Raw genomic sequence first — 19732 nt, 5'->3', positions numbered from 1 at the left:
ATTCATGAGAATACAGGCTTTTTTGTTCGGATGCTGCATTCTTTAAGTAGAGAAGGTTGTATTGTGTTCTTCGGGGAGCTTTGGGTCAAAAGCTCTGGCAGCTTCTGTGGAGAAGGCCTGGCCTGTCAAATGGTTTTTGATACAGAAATAGCACGAGTCGCATATGAGACACCCGCCAGCAGCTGGAAAGAAGGGGGACAGTGGCCGTGATCCCCCCCGCACCCCGGCTGCACCAGGCCTGGGACCGCGGGGCTCCGGCCACGTCACCCACCCGCTGGGCCGCCTGACTGGCCGCGCAGGAGGGATAAGGCGGTGGCATTTCTCTGCAGGCCTCGCCACGGTCTCCTTGTCCCGCGTCCGTTCCCACACCGGCTCTCGTGTCTACCTACAGACGTGGTGTTGTTTCCACCGGCAGAAGCCGCTTACGGCGCCGCTGACGTAGGTAATGAGTAGCTCTTCCTTCTGTGTGCCGTGCTCTTAGCCTTCTTTAGCAGAAGAACGGAGTTTTGTGTGAGTTTTGTGCGGTAAAGCGAGCACTAGGCCCTCCCTGGCTAAGAAGCGGTCAATGCAAAAGGAACGTTGCAGTGAGAACAGCACGCCGTCCCGCCGACACCCGCACGTGTCCCGGCTCTCACCCTCCGCGCCCCGCTCACGGGCCCCCTCCGTCGTGTGCGGGCCCCTCGCCCCCGAGCATCCTCTGACCTCGGCCTTTCGTGTCTGGGGAAGGACTAGCGGGGGCTGCCGGGCAGTGCTCCCTTGGAAGATTCCCTATGCTTCCAGCCTCAGAAGGATCTGGGAAAGGTTTGAGGAAACGAAACGAGCTCCAGCTTGCATGTGGCAGATGTGCACAGCCCGCCTCGGCCCGCTGCTGAGAAGGAACCGTCCAAACAGCCTGGTCCTGCCCCGCGCCCCTACCTGAGCACTGCTTCCCCTGCGGTGCCCCCCACCTCCGTGCTTCCCCGTGGTAGGCACCCCACTGCCCGCCCTTCTGCGTCTGAGGCCCGGCCTCCCCCGCACTGTCACCTGCTCTGGCCCCGCACGGACGCTCCAGGATTTGCGCGTGAAGACCCTGCCCTCTGAGTGGGGGTTGAGTTTTCCCTCAACCTGCGTCCCCACGCCCCTCCACTTAAACCCTGACCTCTGGCCCTTGTTCCCACTGTGCCCCATGTGGACGAACCACCCCCCCCAGCCCTGTTACAGGCTGGCCTGGGGGTGTCCCCGCGCCCAGCACAGAGCAACAGGGCCCCACACAGCTCCCCAGTAAACGAACGTGTTCGTAGAAAAGTTCAGCCCGCCGTGTTTTTGAAGTTACTAAAAAGCTGCTCTGTGGTCAGCACCTAAAGGGATTGACCGCTAGACATTTCTGATGGTCCCCTGAGCCCCTACGTGAAAAATTGGAGTAAGGAGGGGGTCTGCTAAATGAACAGCAGCCGGGTCTTCTGCCCGGTGGCTCAGGGCCAGGCTCGGTGCCACGGAAGATCTCGGGTCCCCAGGCAAGATGGGACCCCTCGCACATCTTCTAGCGGGGGGGAGGGGAGGGCACACGAAGTGAGGCAGCTGACACCGCGCAGGGCAGCGTGCTGATGTCACACGCTCTCTGTGGCTGTTTACTTAAACCAAAACACTGTCGCTTCGCCAGGCAACCCGGGGCTGCTCTCACCTGGAAAGGGAGTCGAACCTTCTCGCCGCGAGGCTTACGGGCTCAGTGCGTCGGTGCCTGCGTGGGCGTGTGTGACCCTGCAAGACACAGTCGGGTTTATCCTTAGAGAGCAAAGACTGACTAACCCGGGGAGGCCTGCCCCGTGCTCACCTGTGTCTGCGGCGTAAGAGGCACGTCAGCGGGTCCGCGGACAACAGCCTTCTCGCTGCACCCGTGGCCACACGAGGGTGAAACCGGGTAGCCATCCGCAGTAACGGTGCTTCCGGGAGGCGTCCCGCATGGTCACCCTCGGGAGCGAGGGATCACACACTCCCTGAGAGAGAAGAGTGGGCGTCGAGTCCTGTAAGGAGCCCAGTGACGCCCTCTTTCCTCCACGTTTGCTCACGGAGCTGTTCTCCCTGCCCTCGTGTGTGTTCCTTCAAAGAGAGTCTGAAGCAAATGGAGGAAGATATTGAGGTTTTTCTACAACTGCTGTTTATATGATTTTCCCATTTTTCTGTATTTCATAATAAAAATGATCAAGAAAGGCAACTGATAAAATCCAGCCTTTCCCAGCTCCGCGCGGTAGGAATGGGTAGGATAACGCTGCTCCCTGGTCCTTCCTGTTCATGAAAAACTATTTGTGTAGATTTTGCTCATGTAAACAGCAAATAAAACCCTCTTAATATATCAAAGCTTGATACGCCATTAGAAATAATTGGTTGCGTACATTTTCACAGCTGGAGGGTGCAGCTCACTGATGGGGGGAAACGGAAGATAAACAGTCCACTGACATTTTATCCTGGCCTTGCCGGGGCCCAAAGGATAGGACAAGGGAATACTTTCTAAGAGGGTCGAATACGGAGTATTTTCCCACCACCCTCTGGGCGGCTCTGTCTCTTCCCTCTGTTCCCTGGGGGTCCAGGGTGAGGCACTCCTCAAGGTAAAGCTGGTCCAGGCCCTGGGGCCCCTGTCAGCCCTGCCCCATGGGCCTCGGAGAGCTCCAGGCCCTGGAGCCTGAATGGCTCCGGGTCCTGGGGGTGGAGGAGACCGAGATTTTGTGTAGGAGCCGGACGCCCCGTCCCGGGCAGCATCCAGGACTCCGCCTATGTGAGCCGCGCCCTGCAGGCTACACGGCCACGTGTTTGTCCAGGACACTGGGGCTCAGGCCAGGTGACTACAACGAGGGCTTCTGCCAGAGCTGGGCCTCTCCCTCAGCAGTGTTTCCTAGCCTTGCCTCATCAGAACGGCAGGGCTGTGCCCGCGCAGTGACCACAGAAATGCTCCGTCCTGAGGGGCGGTTCCACGAAAGCGCCAGTTTACCGGGAGCTCTGGGCTTGTGTGGTTGCGGGGTACCGACTCCCCAAGGAACCAGATGATGGCTGGAATCGGAGGGCCCTGTGGTCTGGGCATCAGGTCCCAGGGCACGTGGGCGGGCCAGTCAGGAGACCCTGGAACAAGGTCAGGTGCATAACGTGGCCCTACCGGCAGAGGATCCGGCCAGAGGTGGCCCTGATGGTAAGAAACTGGGGTGGCCTGCTTCCGTTGAATTTGAATTCCCACCTGACTACTGAGCTCCCTGGAGCGGGAGGCCCCAGTCTCCTGCCCCGGGGCCCTGGGTCTGGTGTGTCACTTGAAGAAAGGGGCCCAGAGCGGGTTGAGGGGAGCTCTCTGGAAGGGGTGGGGAGCTCTGGGCCTGTGAGCTGCAGGAGCACGGTGGGGGGGCAGCTGCCCCTGCAGGGGACTGTTCCCCCGCCTGGCCCAGAAGCAGCACTCACGGCCTGTGCTTTTCAGCCTCAAACCTGCCGTAGGAGGAGTCCCCCCGTGGGGTTATGGGGTGATGGCCAGAATTTAAAACTTTGTGCACGCTTCTCCTGTCTGCAATTTGATATTGATCTGTAAGCATCAAGACTGATTTCGCTTCTGTTTCTAATCGGAATCACTTGAGCTCGTTTTCGGCAGTACATTAGTAGGAGGAAGAAAATCCACTCCTTGGCGGAGCGCAGCGGCCCAGGACCCTGATGCACGTGCCGGGCGGGCGCTCACTCGCTGGCCGCGGTCGGGAAACACGTTTTCCGGGAGGGCGCGCGCCTCTCCACGGAAACGCGGGGCTGTTGTGGCCGTGGGGACCCTGGCAGCGGCGCACGCTCTTGTGCGCTTCGCGCGCACAGGCCCTCAGTGGCTCCGCGAGGAGGAAGGAGAAAAGCGCAGGCCGGCTGACCTCTCCGCGCACTCGCCTTTAGCTCTCTTTACAGCCAGCTTCTTTCTCTTTCTCGGGGGACTTTCGGGGACGACGTCAGGGCGGCCGCTGGGTCCCCCCGGGGGCCTCTCCTTGCGGGGCGCGGGGCGGGGCGTGCGTCTGGCGGGCGCCTGTCGCGGCCTGACCTCCCACTCGCTCTCGCCGTCTCTGCCCTTGACCACCGGAAGGCCGCAAAGGCTTCCCGAGCCCCGCATTTTGAGCCGGTCAGGCAAGGGGGGGGGGGGGAGGGGGAGGGGGCGGGGCAGCGTGCTTTAGCCCAGGGGCGCCCCTGGGCATCGGGCAGGGGGCGGGGAGGGGCCCGGGGACGCCGTGCCGCGGCAGTGACCGGCGCCTCTGTGCTGTGCTCTCTCCCGCAGTGGATGTGGCCTCCGCGCTGCCTTTGCAGGTCGCGCCCCCGGCGGTGCCCATGGACCTCCGCCTGGACCACCAGTTCGCGCTGCCCGTGGCGGAGCCCACCCTCCGGGAGCAGCAGCTGCAGCAGGAACTGCTGGCCCTCAAGCAGAAGCAGCAGCTCCAGAGGCAGATCCTCATTGCCGAGTTCCAGAGGCAGCACGAGCAGCTCTCCCGGCAGCACGAGGCCCAGCTGCACGAGCACATCAAAGTAAGCGGGGCGGCGGGGCGCGTGCGCACCTGCGGGGGCCTCCCCGCGCCGGGCTCCTCGGGAGGGGGGCGGCGGGGCGCGTGCGCACCGGCCGGACGCCGCGATGACGCACAGGACGCGCCTTCCTGTGCTGACCCCAACCTGCCGGAGGCCCGCCGGTCGGGCTGACTGTGGGGCGTGCAGCGCGCTGTGGGAAAGGCACCGAGGCCCAGGGCAGGAGCGGGCTTCAGGGACGCGCTTGACGTTTCATTTCATCCCACAAGATAACGCGTCCCCAAGTAGAAAAATTACCAGCGAGAAGAAACGCCAGAATCTTGATGGACGGGTGACCGCCTCTGGGTGGCGCGTTTATAAATCCTTTGCGTTTCCTTCTTGGGACTGGTCTTTTCTCAGTTGTCCCCATTGATCCTTTAGAATTGGAAAAATATGGCACTATTTTCTTTTCATTTGCATTTAATAAGAAAGAACTAGCAGATTTATCTCCTTCCTTACTTACTGTAGTCAGTCTCTGTAAATATTCATCCTGAGCCCAGGGTTAAAATTAAATACGTTGGAAAGAGCCACGTGTTAGTAACCAGTAGCAAAGCTGTGCTACATCGTGGACAGATCACTTGTGACAGCTGTGACCATAATAGGCTCCGCTGTATTTAGCACCACGGAGAGAAGCACCGTCCGGGAGATACAAACAGGGCAGATTAAAAGCGAGAGAGAATCTTACCTTTCCCGGTAGCCAGCCTGAAACGAAACAGAAACCCCCAGGTTGTGGAATTCATCTGTTCTGTGTGACAGAACACCCTAACCTCGGCGATTTAAAGCAACAAATGTGCCTTAGCTCATGGTTTCCGTGGTCAGGAATGAGGGGCAGCCCAGCTTGGGGTTGTGACTTGGGGTCCCTCACAAGGCCAGGGCCGTGAGACCCTCTTCCGGGCTCACTCACGTGGGTGTGGACGGGAGGCTCAGGGCTCGTCACCAGCAGAGCCTCCCACGGTGAGCACCCCGAGAGACCAGAACGCCAGGTCCGAGGTGCAAGCCCCAGTGCCTCCTGCGGCCGTCTGGGAAGTGACGCAGCCCCTGTCCTGCCTTATTCCACTGGTCGCATGCAGCCCTGGTGCATCCTGGGAGGGGCCCAGACAAGGGGTGAGTAGCAGGAGGCAGGGATCCGGGAGTACCGTTGGGAGCCTGGCTACCGGAAGGGGAATGTGAGTGTGTCTTAAATAACCTCCCGTTTCCAAACTGTTCTTCAACGTGTAACGTGTTAAAGGTTTTGTTTATACGCATCTCGGGACACCATCGTGGATGCTACGCACGGAGCGCGTCTCCGTGTGGACCGGCTGCATTTCCAGCGCTCCGGGGCCACGCGTGGTCCGTGGCTACTGTGCGGGACAGCACAGCTGGGGGGAACTGAGAGCCCTCACCCTGTGCTACCGGATGCCCCCGAGACACCCTTTCCATGGAGACGCGCACGGCCCGTGGGCGACAGCGCTCAGCCCTAGGCTTGGCTTTGTCAGGCTCCAGCCGGCCCCTGGGCGGTGTGTGCCACGGGGGCCACGCGGAATCGTTGGCGGGTCTGTCTCCTCCTGCTTCCGGCCGGTAGTTTCTTCCGTCACAGGGTCTCAGCCACCCCTCCCGTACCCGTAGAATACCGTTCGAAGTATCCATTGAATGGCCGCTGTCGATGGGGTGAGGGAGACGTGACTGTGCCGGGGCCCGTGGCCTCGCTCTCTGTGTACCCGTGCCGGCGGGACCGCGGGGTGAGGCCGCCCAGTGGTGTCACGTGGCTCGGTGGGCCGCATCACAGATGCGTGAGCACCACTGGAGGCGCGTCGCGAAGGCTGTGTCCTCGGGCCTCGTGGGGCCAGGCCGGGCTGCAGAGCTGCGTGGCAGGCCCGGGGTCTTGGGAGCTGTGACGCGGCTTCGCTTCTGGGAGTTTGGGTTTGCTGTCGCCGCGCCTGCCGCTCTCGCCCTGAGGCGGCCGGCCCCCCGGGGTCAGCGCCCGATCAACCAAGGCCGGACGGTTCCCTGAGCTGTAGGAGTCCCGGCCCCGTCGTCTGGACTGTAGCATTCTAGGCGGCCTGGGGGTCCCGCGGAGCGGAGGGGTCGCTGCCCTCCGTGCCCTCGGCCACCCGCAGCCGTCGTGACGGCCGCTTCTGACAGGTGTCCTCGGGTGTGCGGTTCGGGGGCCCACGGAACAGGCGCCCCGCCCCTGGCTGACCCCACGCGTGCGCCTGCTGGTGGCCGCTGTTCTGCGTGGTGGGTGGGCGAGCGGCGGGATCTGGGTGCGGCGACGTGCCCCTGGGGTCCAGGTCTGTGAGGGTGGCCTCGGGAAGCGGTTGCTTGCCAGCGGGAAATCACGAGTTGCCGCTCTTCCCGGTGACCCCCTGCGGCCCGTAGGGTGGTCTTCCGCGGCGTGGGGGGAAATGAGAAGAGCCCCTCAGCGGGCCGTTTGTCTTGTCCGTGAGGCTAGAGCCTCCCCTTTCTGGGAGTCCCAAAGGCAGACTCTTGGCTGTCCTGCGTCTGGCATGTGCCTCCAGCCCCGCCAAGCCCGGGTCCCCCCCGCTCTGTGGCGGCCTGGGCTCGGCCACCTGCGTTGTCACCCCGTCTTGGCATCTGGCGGGTCACTAGTCTGCCTTCCCCCGTCCTTCCAGGCGGGTCCCTCGTACCCGGAGGCCGGCGGGCCCCGTCGCCGCCCCTCGCCTTTCAAGGCCAGAGCGCCGTGTGTCCCGGAAGGTCCTCTGTCCCCTGGTGACGCGGTTTGCGGCCACGCCCGGCGCCTGGCTGGGGAAGGAGCTCGGGAGCCGCGTCCACCCTGACCCCCCGGGGCCCTGCGTGCATGTGACGGGGGCCTGCGCTGCCCGCGGACCCGCGGGGGTGGCCTTCTGTGTCCGCGACGCCAAGGAAGACCACGTGTCAGCTGAATTTGTAGCTGTGGCCGGAAGATGAGAAACCGAGAATAACAAGTGGCTGAGAAGAAACAAGGCCCGTGCGGGAGAGGGGTCGTCGGGAAGCAAGAGGAAGCAAGAGGAGGGAACTCCGGGACCGTCGGTGCTGTCACCTTGGGGCGGAACTGGGCTGCCCGCATGCCTGGGGCCTCCGCCTCCGGGAGGGGGCAGGTCTGGCTTGCCCTCCCTGACCCCCTGTCCCCACCTGGAGTTCTAGGGCTTTTTGTCACTGCTTTGGAGGTGAAGGAGTCTCCCTCCTGAGTCCTCACATCGGCGCCCGCGAGCTCCAGAGCAGCTACCACAGAGCCTGCGCGGGACCCACCCCCACCCCTGGTGTCGCAGAGCCTGTGCCGGGGCCCCCTCGTGCCACATAACCTATGCATTGACACGCCCCCTGGTTCCACAGAGTCTGTGCGGGGACCTCCCCCCCCAGTGCCACATAATCTGTGCCGACCACCCCCACCCCCCCGGGTGCCACATAGTCTGTGCGGGGACCCCTGGCCATCAGGCTGCTCCACGTGCCAGGTGTGCCCCTGAGAACTCTCCTCACCCACAGGGCCAGATGCTCTAAGAGGTGCCGGGAGCCCCACGGACATGGCTCTCACAGACACGACCCCCCACAGACGTGGCTCTCACAGATGTGGGACCCCCCCCCACAGATGTGGCCCCCACAGATGTCAGGTGTGGCTGTCACACATGTGCCTCCCCATAGATGTGGCCCCCACAGATGTGGCTCTCACAGACACGGCCTCCACAGACATGGCAGTTCAGATGTGGTCTCCCCACAGGTGTGGCCTTTATAGGCGTGGCTCTCGTAAATGTCCCCCATACAGATGTGGCCCCCAAAGACACGGCTCTCATAGATGTGGGTCCCCCACAGATGTGGCCCCTACAGATGTGGCTGTCACGCACGTGGGCCCCCTCCATAGATGTGCCCCCCTACAGACGTAGCTCTCGCAAATAGACGTGCCCCCCCACATGCGGTTCTCACAGATGTGCTCCCCCACAGACGTGGCTCTCATAGATGTGGCCTCTATAGGCATGCCTGTCACAAGTGTGCACTCCGCCCCCCCCCCCATACATGTGACCTCCATAGTGTGGCTCTCAAAAATGTGATTGCCACAGGGCTCCTGGGTGGTTCAGTCGGTTAAGTGTCTGACTTCAGCTCAGGTCATGATCTCACAGCTCGTGAGTTCGAGCCCCATGTCGGCCTCTGTGCTGACAGCTCGGAGCCCGGAGCCTGCTTCGGATTCTGTGTCTCCCTCTCTCTCTGCCCCTCCCCTGCTTATGATTTTTCACACTCTCGAAAATAAATAAACATTAAAAAAAATTTTTTTGAATGTGGCCCCCCACAGATGTGGCTCTAAAAGATGTGCACCCCCTTGGATGTGGCCTCCACATAAATGTGGTTTTCACAAATGTGCCCCCCCATAGACATGGCTCTCACAGATGTGGGCCTCCCTGTGGCTCTCACAGACGTGGCCCGCATGGACGTGGCTGTCACAAATGTGGGCCCCCTCCATAGATGTGGCCCCCACAGATGTGGTTCTCACTAATGTGCCACCCCACAAATGTGGCTCTCACAGACATGGCCTCCGCAGACATGGCAGTTCAAATGTGGTCCCCTCATAGATGTGGCCTTCATACATGTGGCTCTCATAAATGTGCCCCCCTCACAGACGGGGCTTTCACAAATGTGAGCCCCCCCATATATGTGACCCCCACAGACTTGGCTCTCACAGATGTCGTCCCCCCCATAGATGTGGCCCCCCACAGATGTGGCTTTCACAAACCTGCCCCCCCCCCCCCACGAACGTGGCTCTCACAAATGTGGCTCTGGGCCCGGTTCTCAAAAGCACAGGGAGAATCTCAAGTTTATATGTTCTCTGCATTTTAATCATGTGTTTTAGTTTTTTATGTAAAATGGAGATCATAAAAGCTGTTTAACCTCTGTAATTGAATCATTACATCAGTTGGCTTTTATTTGGATGATTTAAACTCTCTTCATGAGCCTTCATATTGTTGGTGACATTCGGCAGTGAAGTTTGTCAGACAGATTTCTTCAACACACAATCTAATTAGTGTCATTAAGTCATCAGTGAATTTGAATAGGATTTTATAATTAAAAAGGGAATAATGTTTAAAATGTAACTTAAATTGCTAGCTCTGGGCAAATGAGGTCTTTCATGAGGTTTCGGCCGTCAGCGTAGCACTCTGTACTTAATGCGATTTCTTGCCGGTTGTGGCTGATTCGGGTACTGTGTCCCGTGCCCCCTCCTTCTGTGCTGAACAGTGAGTTCTCTCCCGAAGAGGGTCCCAGGTGAGCGGCATAACCGAGGCAGAGGAGAGAGCAAGCTTCCGTGGGGCCAGTGTTTACGCCCGGAAGATTCTTTTTTTTTTTTTTTTTTAATGTTCTTATTTATTTTTGAGAGGGAGAGAGACAGAGCATGAGCAGGGGAGGGGCAGAGAGAGAGAGGGAGACGGAATCCGAAGCAGGCTCCAGGCTCCGAGCTGTCGGCACAGAGCCCGACAAGGGGCTCGAACTCACGGACCGCGAGATCGTGACCTGAGCTGAAGTCAGATGGTCAACCGACTGAGCCCCCCAGGCGCCCCGTTGGAAGATTCTTAACCATTTCATCAGCCGGGGTCGCATATGTGATGAAAAGACCATTGTCTAAATCTGCCGCTTGGGGGTTAGTTGCGTTACTTTAATTTGTAAAAATTTTGTCCGAGAAACACACGTTTCCGATGCCTCAAGTTGAAAAGTAGCATCGCGCTAACCAGTAGAGCTGGCTGGCCCCGCCTGCCGCTGGGATTCCCAGGCCTCAGGTTGGTTCTGGTCAGGTGTGCTCCCCATCTCTCCCCGGCCAGCTCTGTCCTTCCATTGAAGATCCCACGTGGTGAGGTCCCCCTTGCGGAAATGACGTGGCTCTCTTGCCCTCCGTCCCTCAGCACGTGCAGACGCTGCCACCGCGGGCGCCTCCAAGCACTCAGGCCACGCTCTGATTCGAGAACTATCCCGGGTCTCCGTTCTTGTGTCTGTGGCTGCATACACACCACGCAGTGACCACGGGCCCTTGGGCTCAGCTCCTGGCTCTTCCGCCCTTCCCGTTGTTGGCCTCGTTTCCGTGACCCCGATTCAGATCCCGTCCTGCAGCGTGGACGCGTGTGAGTTCTCACTGTGGGCGACCGCTGGTGATCACGCTCACGGAGCCCGACCCTGGTTTTAAGTGTTAACAAAGCGGGCACACGATTTCCACGTCTGAAGGTGTCTGCGGTCTGAATTGGGCACATCTTTAGCTCAGGACCGACGATGGAAATACTCATTTTATGCAGAAAGGACAACAGTTGCATCGTCTAAGCCGGCGCAAGGCCCTTCGTGCTTGAGAGGCGACGGCCGCCATTTCAGAGGGGCTGCAAAGACCGTGTCGTGGGGTGTCTTTGCTTTCACCCCGTAGCAAACCACCCAAGTCCGGCGTTTGGCACAGCCTCTGTCCGGTTTGCAGAGCGGCGTTGGGGGGGGTGCTGCAGGTGTGGGCTTGCTCTCATGCTTCTGTGACCGGCTCTGGCCGGCTGGTGGCCGGCTGACCTGGAATGGCCTCACTGTGTGGCCTGGCGGTTGGCAGGACGTTCGCGGATCATTTGCTGGTCTCAGCGTTCCGAGCTCACAAGAAGACGGCGTGTTTTAAGCCTCTGCCGGAGTCCAAGATGCCGTTGCCTGCTGGCCAGGGCAAGTCTTGAGGCCAAAGTGAGGATTCACCTGGAAATCTACCCCAGGGAACGGATGTTGGGGGCATGCAACGAATAGGGGCCAGAAATGCCATGATCTTCTCCAGGAGGCCCTGCCCCGTTCAGAGGGCGCCGAACTCCCTGAGTCAGGAGCACCGAGAAGAGGAGAAGCGGCAGGGCTGTGGGCCCCCCTGTGTTGGCCGTGGTTCCGGATTCGGCGTGGGTCCCTTCACCGCCATCCATGGGCAGTGGTATTTTTATAAACGTATTTTTCCCCACGTTTTGCACAGACGCTTTTTTGTATCGGGAGCCTGGCCTTCAGCCTCACTGATGGGAACGCTGTGAGCACGAATGGGGCGGGGTTGACACTGGTACCGGGGCCACCGTCTCGGTTCCCCAGTGGCGGTCACCGTCTGCTGTGTTGGGGACACGTCCCCGTAGACCCTCCTGTGTGGCCCACCGAGCGGACAACCCTCTGTGCCCCAGGAGCAGCCGCCGACTGGCCCCGGGGCCCAAGCGTCCCTGGGAGGAGAGGAAGGCCTGCGCCCCGGGGCCCCTGTGCCCGTGTGTGGGAGAGAAGCGGGGGGGGGGGGGGGGGGGCTGTGTTCGCGTGCGGACGCCGCCGTTTTCACAGGGAATGTTTCCACGTAAAAAGCCTCTCTCTCTGATCGTGTAAGTCGCTGATGTTAATTATCGATTAACTGGAGATTACAGAGAGGAAAATGTTACTCCAGCGCTGCGAGCTGGGAAAGCTGTCCCACCTGAAGCGTGTCCCTGTCGTCTTCTGTGAGTTGTGCTCGTGCCTCCGTCTAGACAACAGAAATGCTGTTGCCGACCCAAGGTAAGTACCTGTCTCTACTTCTCGTTACCTATTGCCGAGTTCTTCCTCCCAAACCTGTTCCAGTCCTGAGTGAATGTGGGTCCGTCTGTCTGTCTGGGTCTTTCGCACCCACACCCACACGATTCTTCGATCGGCGAAATATTAAAGCAGCGTGAACCAGGACAGGGAGCATTTGCTGGCCCGTCCTGGAGGGTGGTGCCCATGCTGGGGGCTTGCTGGCACCCTCACTCCTGCCCGGCCTCTCTCCCACCCACGGGGAGGCCGGGCCACGCAGTGACACTGCCTCCCGGCGGGGGGGGCGGGCACGACGGACCCCCGGCAGCGTGATGCACTGGGCTGTACTTGTTCACGGTACGTTTCCGTTCTGTCTCACACCCTGTCTGCTTCCTCGATGGGGGGTAACTGTATTGCTATATGTTTATTAACTCGTTTCGTTATTCTGTACTAATTGTCCTTTGCTGTTTTTGTCTTGCCGTGCTCTTTCTTTTTGGTATATGGTACCCTTCGTAAATTAAGGGCGTTGTTTCAGTGTCCCTCATCTGTTGTCATTTGGCTGTCCTTCTTCGTGAACCAGGCGTTTCTCTGAACCATTGAACTGGCGCCTCGCCCCTATGACAAGCGCGTGTTTGTTTGGCAGACCGCCTCCAGCCTCCCCCCCCCACCCCCCGCCCTGTGCCGACCCGACACAGCTCTCACCGGGAGCCTTGCGTGGCGCCATCCGCCACCCTCCTGGTCCACACGTTTGTTCTGCACGTGGATTCAGCGCCTTTTCTCACGGGGTCTCCCCTGGACACCTGCTTTGAAGGTGCAGCGGGCCAGTAAATTAGCAGGACGTCCTGTAGTAAGTCCCCAGCGTTGAATTCCTAACCCAGGAGTGCACGTCACCCTCTGATGATGTGAGGCTTCTTCTGTCCTGGCGGAAAGCCTTGTTTTGTTTTTTCTCGTGCAAGGCTTACGGTTTCTGTATTTATTGGGGGTATTTTATAGATTGTGTTATCAGAACGGAGTGTGTTGCTTCCCTTTATTTACTGCCTGGCTACTTACCGTCAGTGCGTAGAAAAGCTCCAGATTTCCCGAAGTGCGTTCAGTTTTCTCGTTAGTCCTAGTAAATGTGTAATGGGTTATCTCACGTGCTCCCGGTAGACGATAACGTCGTCCGCAAATAATACTTGTCTTTTCCTTTTTTTCTTGAGCTGCGTTGACTAAAACTTCCGTGATCACGTAGCGACCCGACCCACTCCATGGCAGCACACGGTGGGGGTCCTGGGCTCGTGGCTTGCGGGAGCAGCAGGGAAGGCAGGACCCTCCTCCTCCATGCCGCGGTCTCCTTCAGGATTGCTCTGGGGCTCCGTCTCCGGGCCATGTCACCACTTGCCCTGTGCTGTTGAGTCAGGCACCCCCACTGGCTGGCTCCGTGAGCAGGTGGCGGGCGCTCTAAGGGCAGAGGTGTTCCTGGATCCTGTGTGGAGAGACCCTGGCCTTCTTCTGTTGTTGGATTAAATCGTCTTTGAGCTATTTTATAGTTTCCTAATGAGGATCTTGGTCATCTCCATCACAGAGGGGCTTTTCCACCGCCTCTGCCAGTTCAGGGTGTCAGACAGGATGGAGCGCGCGATCCAGAACCGAGGCTCTGCCTGGGGTCACCCAGCCTTCCTGTGCTGCGTCTGCGGTAACTGCCCGCTTCTGCTGAGCGGCCGCGAGCACGTCTGAGGGCGGGGCAGGCAGCGGCCACGCGCTCACCTGGCAGAGCCAGCAGGGAGAGGGACACTTCCCCGTGGCGAGTGTCTGTTCGCGTTTTTCCTTGTCTTTATTTTCTTTAAAACTTTTTAAATGTTTATTAATATTGAGAGACAGAGAGACACAAAGCATGAGCGGGGAGGGGCCGAGAGAGAGAGACACAGAATCCGAAGCAGGCTCCAGGCTCCAAGCTGGCGGCACAGAGCCCGACGCGGAGCTCGAACTCCTGAGCCGTGAGATCATGACCTGAGCCGAAGTCGGGCGCTTAACCGACTGAGCCACTGAGGCGCCCCGCTTCTTTCCTTTGCTTTAATAGAAAATACTTAGTTTCTTCCTCATTCATTTTTTCATGGTGGTAAAATTCACATATCCTAGGTTATCATTGGCCATTTTAAAGTGTATAATTTATACATTTACAATACCGTACAACCTTGGCCACGATCTAGTTCCAAAATATTTTTGTCGCCCCAAAAAGAAGCCCTGAAGCAGGCACTCCCCGTCTCCCCTGGCCACAGCCCCGGCAGACCGATCTACTTTCTGTCCGTCAGAGTTCGCCCGCTCGGGATATGCCGCGTACGGGTCGTCACGCGCTACGTGGCCCCTTCCCTCAGCGTAAGACTCTCAGGTCTCATCCACGGTGCAGCTGTGTTAGAGCTTCCTTCCCTTTTCAGGCTGCGCGATATTCCCTTGTGTTTTGTCTGTTCATCAGCTGATCTACGCTTGGGCTGTTTCCGCCTCTTCGGTGGCCGTGCGTGGCGTTGCTGTTTGAGCATCTGCGCTCACCTCTCTGGGGTGGGTACCTGGGGTCGGGCTTGCCGAGTCACGTGTAGCCCTCCGTTGAACTCTTAGAGGGACCACTAAACCCGACTCACTTTTGTATTTCGTATTTCGGGAAGATACACAAGAGCACAAAATTTACAGCTTTATCTGTGTTTGTTTTGCCACTCAGTGGCCTTAAGCACAATCACGTGGTCGTGCGACCGTGAGCACCGCCCATTCCCGGGACGTTCTCGTCTCCCCACACAGAAACGCTGTCCCCATGAAACACCGACTCCCCGTGCCCTCCCCTAGCCCGGGGGCCACCCTTCTGCTCCGTGAACCGGACTCTCCTGGTACCTCCTGTGATAACATCATGCAGTGTTTGTCCGGAGCAGCTGTTCTCCGCGTGGGTTTAACGGTAGAGTTCAAGGGCCCGGGCGCTCAGAGTTGTGTGCTGCTAGCAAAGTAGCTAAAATAGGCAGGGCGGTCCGGCAGGCGAGGTCGCTGCCGCGTGGCTGTGTCCAGACCCCTGCGTCTGCACCCCTGATGTGCTCACACCGGCACAAGTGCGGACCACCACTGCCACTGTCTCTTCCCGTGGCCAGCCCCACACTGGCACTGGGGGTCCCCCAAACTCGGACCGTGGTGTCTTCGTTACGTTGCTGACTTAACATGTGTGTACATAAGTACTCGAGCGGATGAAAGTCAAGCCCGCCGTGTACTTGCAAGAATGTTCTGTACCGCATGCCGGATAATACTGTTAGGGTGGGAAAATAAGATGAACTCTGTTCGGTTTGCTAACGTTTGCAAGCGTTCCGGAGACTGAGCCACGGTCCGTCCTTGGGCTTTTCTAAGAGTGCGCACCTTTGGGGACTGATCTTGGTAGGTAAACCGAGAGTTAAATATGAACCCAGAAGTTGCTGACTTCCGATTTAACCACCGGTCATTCTGTTGTGTTTCCGATAAGAAAGACAGACCGAACTGGGGCAGCAAACTGGACCAGACCCCTAACAGACTGCCGCTGCGGGGGATCCCCACATCCCCGAGGAGTGCCTGGTTAACGGACTGAAGGAGGTGTTGGCTGGGGACCCCTCTATCCAGGCTGGGGTCATTTTTCTCCTTTCCAAGTGATGTCAGTTCAAGGGAACCCAGGGCCAGCTTGTGGCAGCTGCTAGTGGCACTCCATGCTTCTGGAAGCTTCCCTCTTGCATTTTGGCCCTAATGCCTCTGGGAAGGGTATGAAGAGGGAGCATATAAACCTGTGTGTTTAGAGGGTCTAGTGAGTATCAGCAGGGGCAGGTGTGGGGAGGCCCCCAGTGTAGGATTGCCCCCCCCCCAGCACATACCTGGAGTACGCTGGTCCCCAGTACATACCTATATTATGAAGACTTTCGTGAGCCAAAGTGGCATAACACAAAGAAGAATCACCACTAATTTATATGAAAACCTTTTTGAGTGTGTCCACATCGAGAAAATCGCCTCTTAGGCTTTTCTGGTACTTAGGGCACGTGTTGCTAGCAGATGCACAAAATCAATCGAGATCAAGCCCAGATGCTCGCAGACACGGTTCAGAGCTCTGGCGGCGGGGCGGGGAGACGGAGGGCGGTTCCCGGGCAGGGCTCGGCGGAGCCCCTCCTGCCGCCCCGGGTGTGTGTGCTGCCCCTGGACCGGCTCGCAGCAGAACCAATGCTGTTCACGTATCTGCTCCCTTCTCCTTGTTTCAAGAAAGTGAAAATCTTCTTCACGTTTCTTTGAAAACAGGCCCTAACGGAGGTCTTTCGCAAAAGCCCAGTGACATAGCGCAAACTTTTCAGAAGGAGGGGATACCTGTGCTCCCTGCAAAGGTGCAGAGGCCTCTCGCTTCCTGGCCTCAAAGGCCAGGAGAAAAAGTCTAGCAGGAGAAAAATAAAAATTATCCCCACACATGTGCTTTTTTCCTAGCAAGGCTGAACTGTGTGTGTGTGTGTGTGTGTGTGTGTGTGTGCGCGCGCGCGCGTGGAGATGTAAGATCTGTCGGTGTGATCTGTGCTGTTTGCACGGGTAGGAGAGTTCTAGAGCCATTCAGCTGACAGTGTGAGTCCTCGCCTTGCAGGCAGAGGGATAAGATGGGAAGGAAGCCTGGCTTTCTGGCCCTCGCAGCCCAGCCCTGATGTTTACTCTCATTATTACCTGTCCCGGTGGCTGCCCCAGGCCGGGGCTTCCAGGTCACCTGAGGCAGCCGCTAATGAGCCAGCAGGACACTCCGGGTTGTTGCAGGCCGGTTCCTAGGAAAGCTCAGCCTGCCTGCTGGCCAAAGTCCTGCGTCATCCCCGCACCTGTCTGCACCTGGGTAGCGTGTTTACGGAGGGAACCGCTTGTGAGGCGGCCGCTCTGGCTTCTAGGCGGTCATTACGGGCAAACGGACGGCCTTGCCTGACCTGCTGCTCCGAGGGCTCCTGGCGACGCCCCTGCTTTTCCTTTGCTGCCGGGCATTTGTGGCACATGAGACCATCGCGCTTTACACAGCAGCCCCTGTGATCGTGCCTTCTAGAGTGTGGCTACCTGGGTTTGTGGAAGGGTGGACCCTGCCGTGCACTCCCGGAGGCAGCTGTAGGAGCTTCTGTCCTACGGAGAAAAGAGGCTCCCGCGCTGTGCACAGGAGGCTTGCGTGCACCCTCCCCCCTCCCCTGTCTGAGGAGCTCTCCCTCCTCAACGTGATCTGGTCCGCGACTCCCCCAGGCTCGCTCTCCTGCCCAGGATGGTGGGCCTGCAGCAGCCAAGGGGCCAGGGGGCAGACACAGTCTGACCTCTACACAGCCCAGAGCCCTCATGGCAAGTGTCTCGGGCAGAAGCCCTGGACAGGAAGGAGCCAGGGTCGCCTCCGGTGGGGTAAGGCGTAGGCCTCACCGTGAGGCAGCTTCTGAGGTCAAGCCTTGACGAAGAGCCCAGAGTTCCAGCAGCAGAGACGTGATGGGCGAGGGCGGAAGGGGTGCGGGCCGCCGGGCTCGACTGACCCTGCCCTCACCGCCCCCTGCTCCCCTCGGCCTGGGTGCGCAGCCTCTGGGGGGCCCGCTGTGCCCCAGCGCCGGGTGTCTGAGGCAGACCCTCCTCGTGGTACTGGAGGGCGGTGGTACCCTCGTGGGTGCTTTTGACCACTGCTGGTTGTGCCACGAGGCAAGAGGGAAGAATGGTTTTGAACTTACGGAACGCGCCCTTTTGATTGGAACCGGGAAACCCAGTGAGCTAAAGCTGGAAATGGCCCCATTTTGTGAGGACGCCGTGGGGAACGACACTTTGGCCCCAGATGCTCACTCAGACCCACGGCCGAACAGGACGTGTTCCTGGAGGTCAGCCCCCAGACCCCGAGGTGGGAGGGGACACACTCTTTCTCTTGCTCTCGGTCACACGTCGCGTTCTGCGGGTGAGGGTCACGGGGCCTGCCCTGTGCTCGCCCCAGGGATGATGCCTGAGAAGGCCCCGGAGCATCTCGAAGAGTCGACACAACAAGCCCCGGGCCCGGCCCTGCTTCCACGTGGAAACGGCCTTGCGGTCTGGCATTTCATACCGGGCCCAGTTCTGGTTCTAGATGGAAATGGGCCTGGGCCTTGCGGTCTGGCATTTCTTACTGGGCCCTTCTGTGGCACTGAGCACACCAGGCTTTTACAGTGTTGAAGAGGCGTTTAAGGTCTGTGTTTTATTTTCAGTTTAGCCTGTTCTAAGTTATACTGGGAAGTAGGTGGCAAAGGCAGTTACTCGTGTCCGTCTGTCCTCCTGTTAAGTGCTGGCAGGTACCAGGCCGTGGGGACAGGCAGGCTTCCTGCAGGGGGCGCTGGGGAGAGGCGCCCGCGGGCCTGCACCCTCCCTGTCCCCTTCCTTTTGAAAGTATCTGTCCCTGAGGAAGTTCCAAGGGACTCGCTCAGGGCGAAGAGCAGGCCCAGGCCAGCCTCGTGTGCTCGGTGTGGACGTGCCCACCTGAGTCCCGGCCCCGGGCCCCAGCCGTCCGTGCGTGGAACCTGGTCCCTCTTCCTTCCTCTCCTGCTGGCCTGGTTGTCCTGTGTTTGGGGCACATCACCAGCCTGGGCCACCGGCAAAGGAGGAAGAGAAACAGAAGGGGAGGCAACTGTCACCTGTGCTCGGGGTCGTGCTGAGCGCCGTGAAAAGAGCCCCGGGAGCAGACACGGGGCTGAGGCTGGCTGGCGGGTCCCCGCATGTCCCCCCCCCCACCCTTCGCCGCGGGCCTGGCATACTGATGGGGGCCGCCTTGCACAAAGCACGTTGGACCCTTAGTGGCTAATAAAAGTCCAACTTAAGAATATTTCTGTTGAGGCCAGTTAGCCTCAGGGAGATGGGAGGATGCTCCTGGGTGGTTGGCTGGTTGGTTGGTTTTTGTTTGAAGCCAGGATTTCGCCGTGTGATTGGCCTGAAGGACCCCCGGGACATCCAGTCCGTGTCTTCTGAGAGGGAGGGTTGGGGCAGTTTCCTTACTGTTTTAATTTTCACATTTGCTGCCTGAGTCTACAGTACGTTTAAAATCAGGAGGCTAGGGCGCCTGGGGGGGCTCAGTCGGTTGAGCATCCGACTTCAGCTCAGGTCCTGATCTCACAGCTCGAGAGTTCAAGCCCCGCGCCGGGCTCTGTGCTGACAGCTCAGAGCCTGGAGCCTGCTTCTGCTTCTGTGTGTCCCTCTCTCTCTGCCCCTAACCCACTCGCATTCTGTCTCTGTCTCTCTCAAAAATAAATAAACATTAAAAAAAATTTTTTTAATCAGGAGGCTATCCTCGACCTCAAAAAGAAGCCCACTGTTCGTTCTTGGTCTGGGAAGCACCTGTGGCACAGGGCACTTCAGGCCCCAGGGAACTTGGCTGCTTAGACGGCGCGGCCTCGGCATTAAGTATTTTGCAGAACCCGGGGCCCGAGAGATTGGGGTTTGACCCGCACTGTGAGCAGTCCCCATGTTAATGACAAGAGGGGGTATGATGTGGTCCCATCGAGCCTGGCTGCTGCAGCGTGTGACCTGGCCTGGAGATAGGCACTCTGAGCGTGTCGGGACTCGCTCGTTGGGGCCCGGGGAGCGCTCGCCCCTCGGCAGGGATGGTGCTTGAGTGCCTGGCCCACTTCTGCCCTTCAGCCTGGCGCCTGGGTTTCCACTTCAACGTTGGTAATTAAACTCCAAAATCAGAGTCGAAGAAAACTGAACCCTAGATAGAGATCCAGTATCTTACCCCGCACTCGGTGTTGGCTCACGCGTA

At 59.1% G+C, this 19732-nt stretch overlaps 1 protein-coding gene across 5 annotated transcripts in view; it reads left to right on the top strand.

Annotated features, from left to right (window-relative positions):
- Window positions 1–19732, top strand: part of HDAC4 (histone deacetylase 4) — a 254745-nt gene that overhangs the window by 136190 nt on the left and 98823 nt on the right. For all 5 annotated transcript variants that reach the window (XM_043578356.1, XM_043578355.1, XM_043578354.1 and 2 more), the window contains exon 3: window positions 4256–4500. In XM_043578356.1, the coding sequence (XP_043434291.1) occupies window positions 4256–4500 (245 nt within the window). The remainder of the gene's footprint in view (window positions 1–4255; window positions 4501–19732) is intronic.

Source organism: Prionailurus bengalensis, chromosome C1 (genome assembly GCF_016509475.1).
Source record: "Prionailurus bengalensis isolate Pbe53 chromosome C1, Fcat_Pben_1.1_paternal_pri, whole genome shotgun sequence".
Taxonomy (NCBI): Eukaryota; Metazoa; Chordata; class Mammalia; order Carnivora; family Felidae; genus Prionailurus; species Prionailurus bengalensis.
This window is presented reverse-complemented; position numbering and strand designations above follow the sequence as displayed.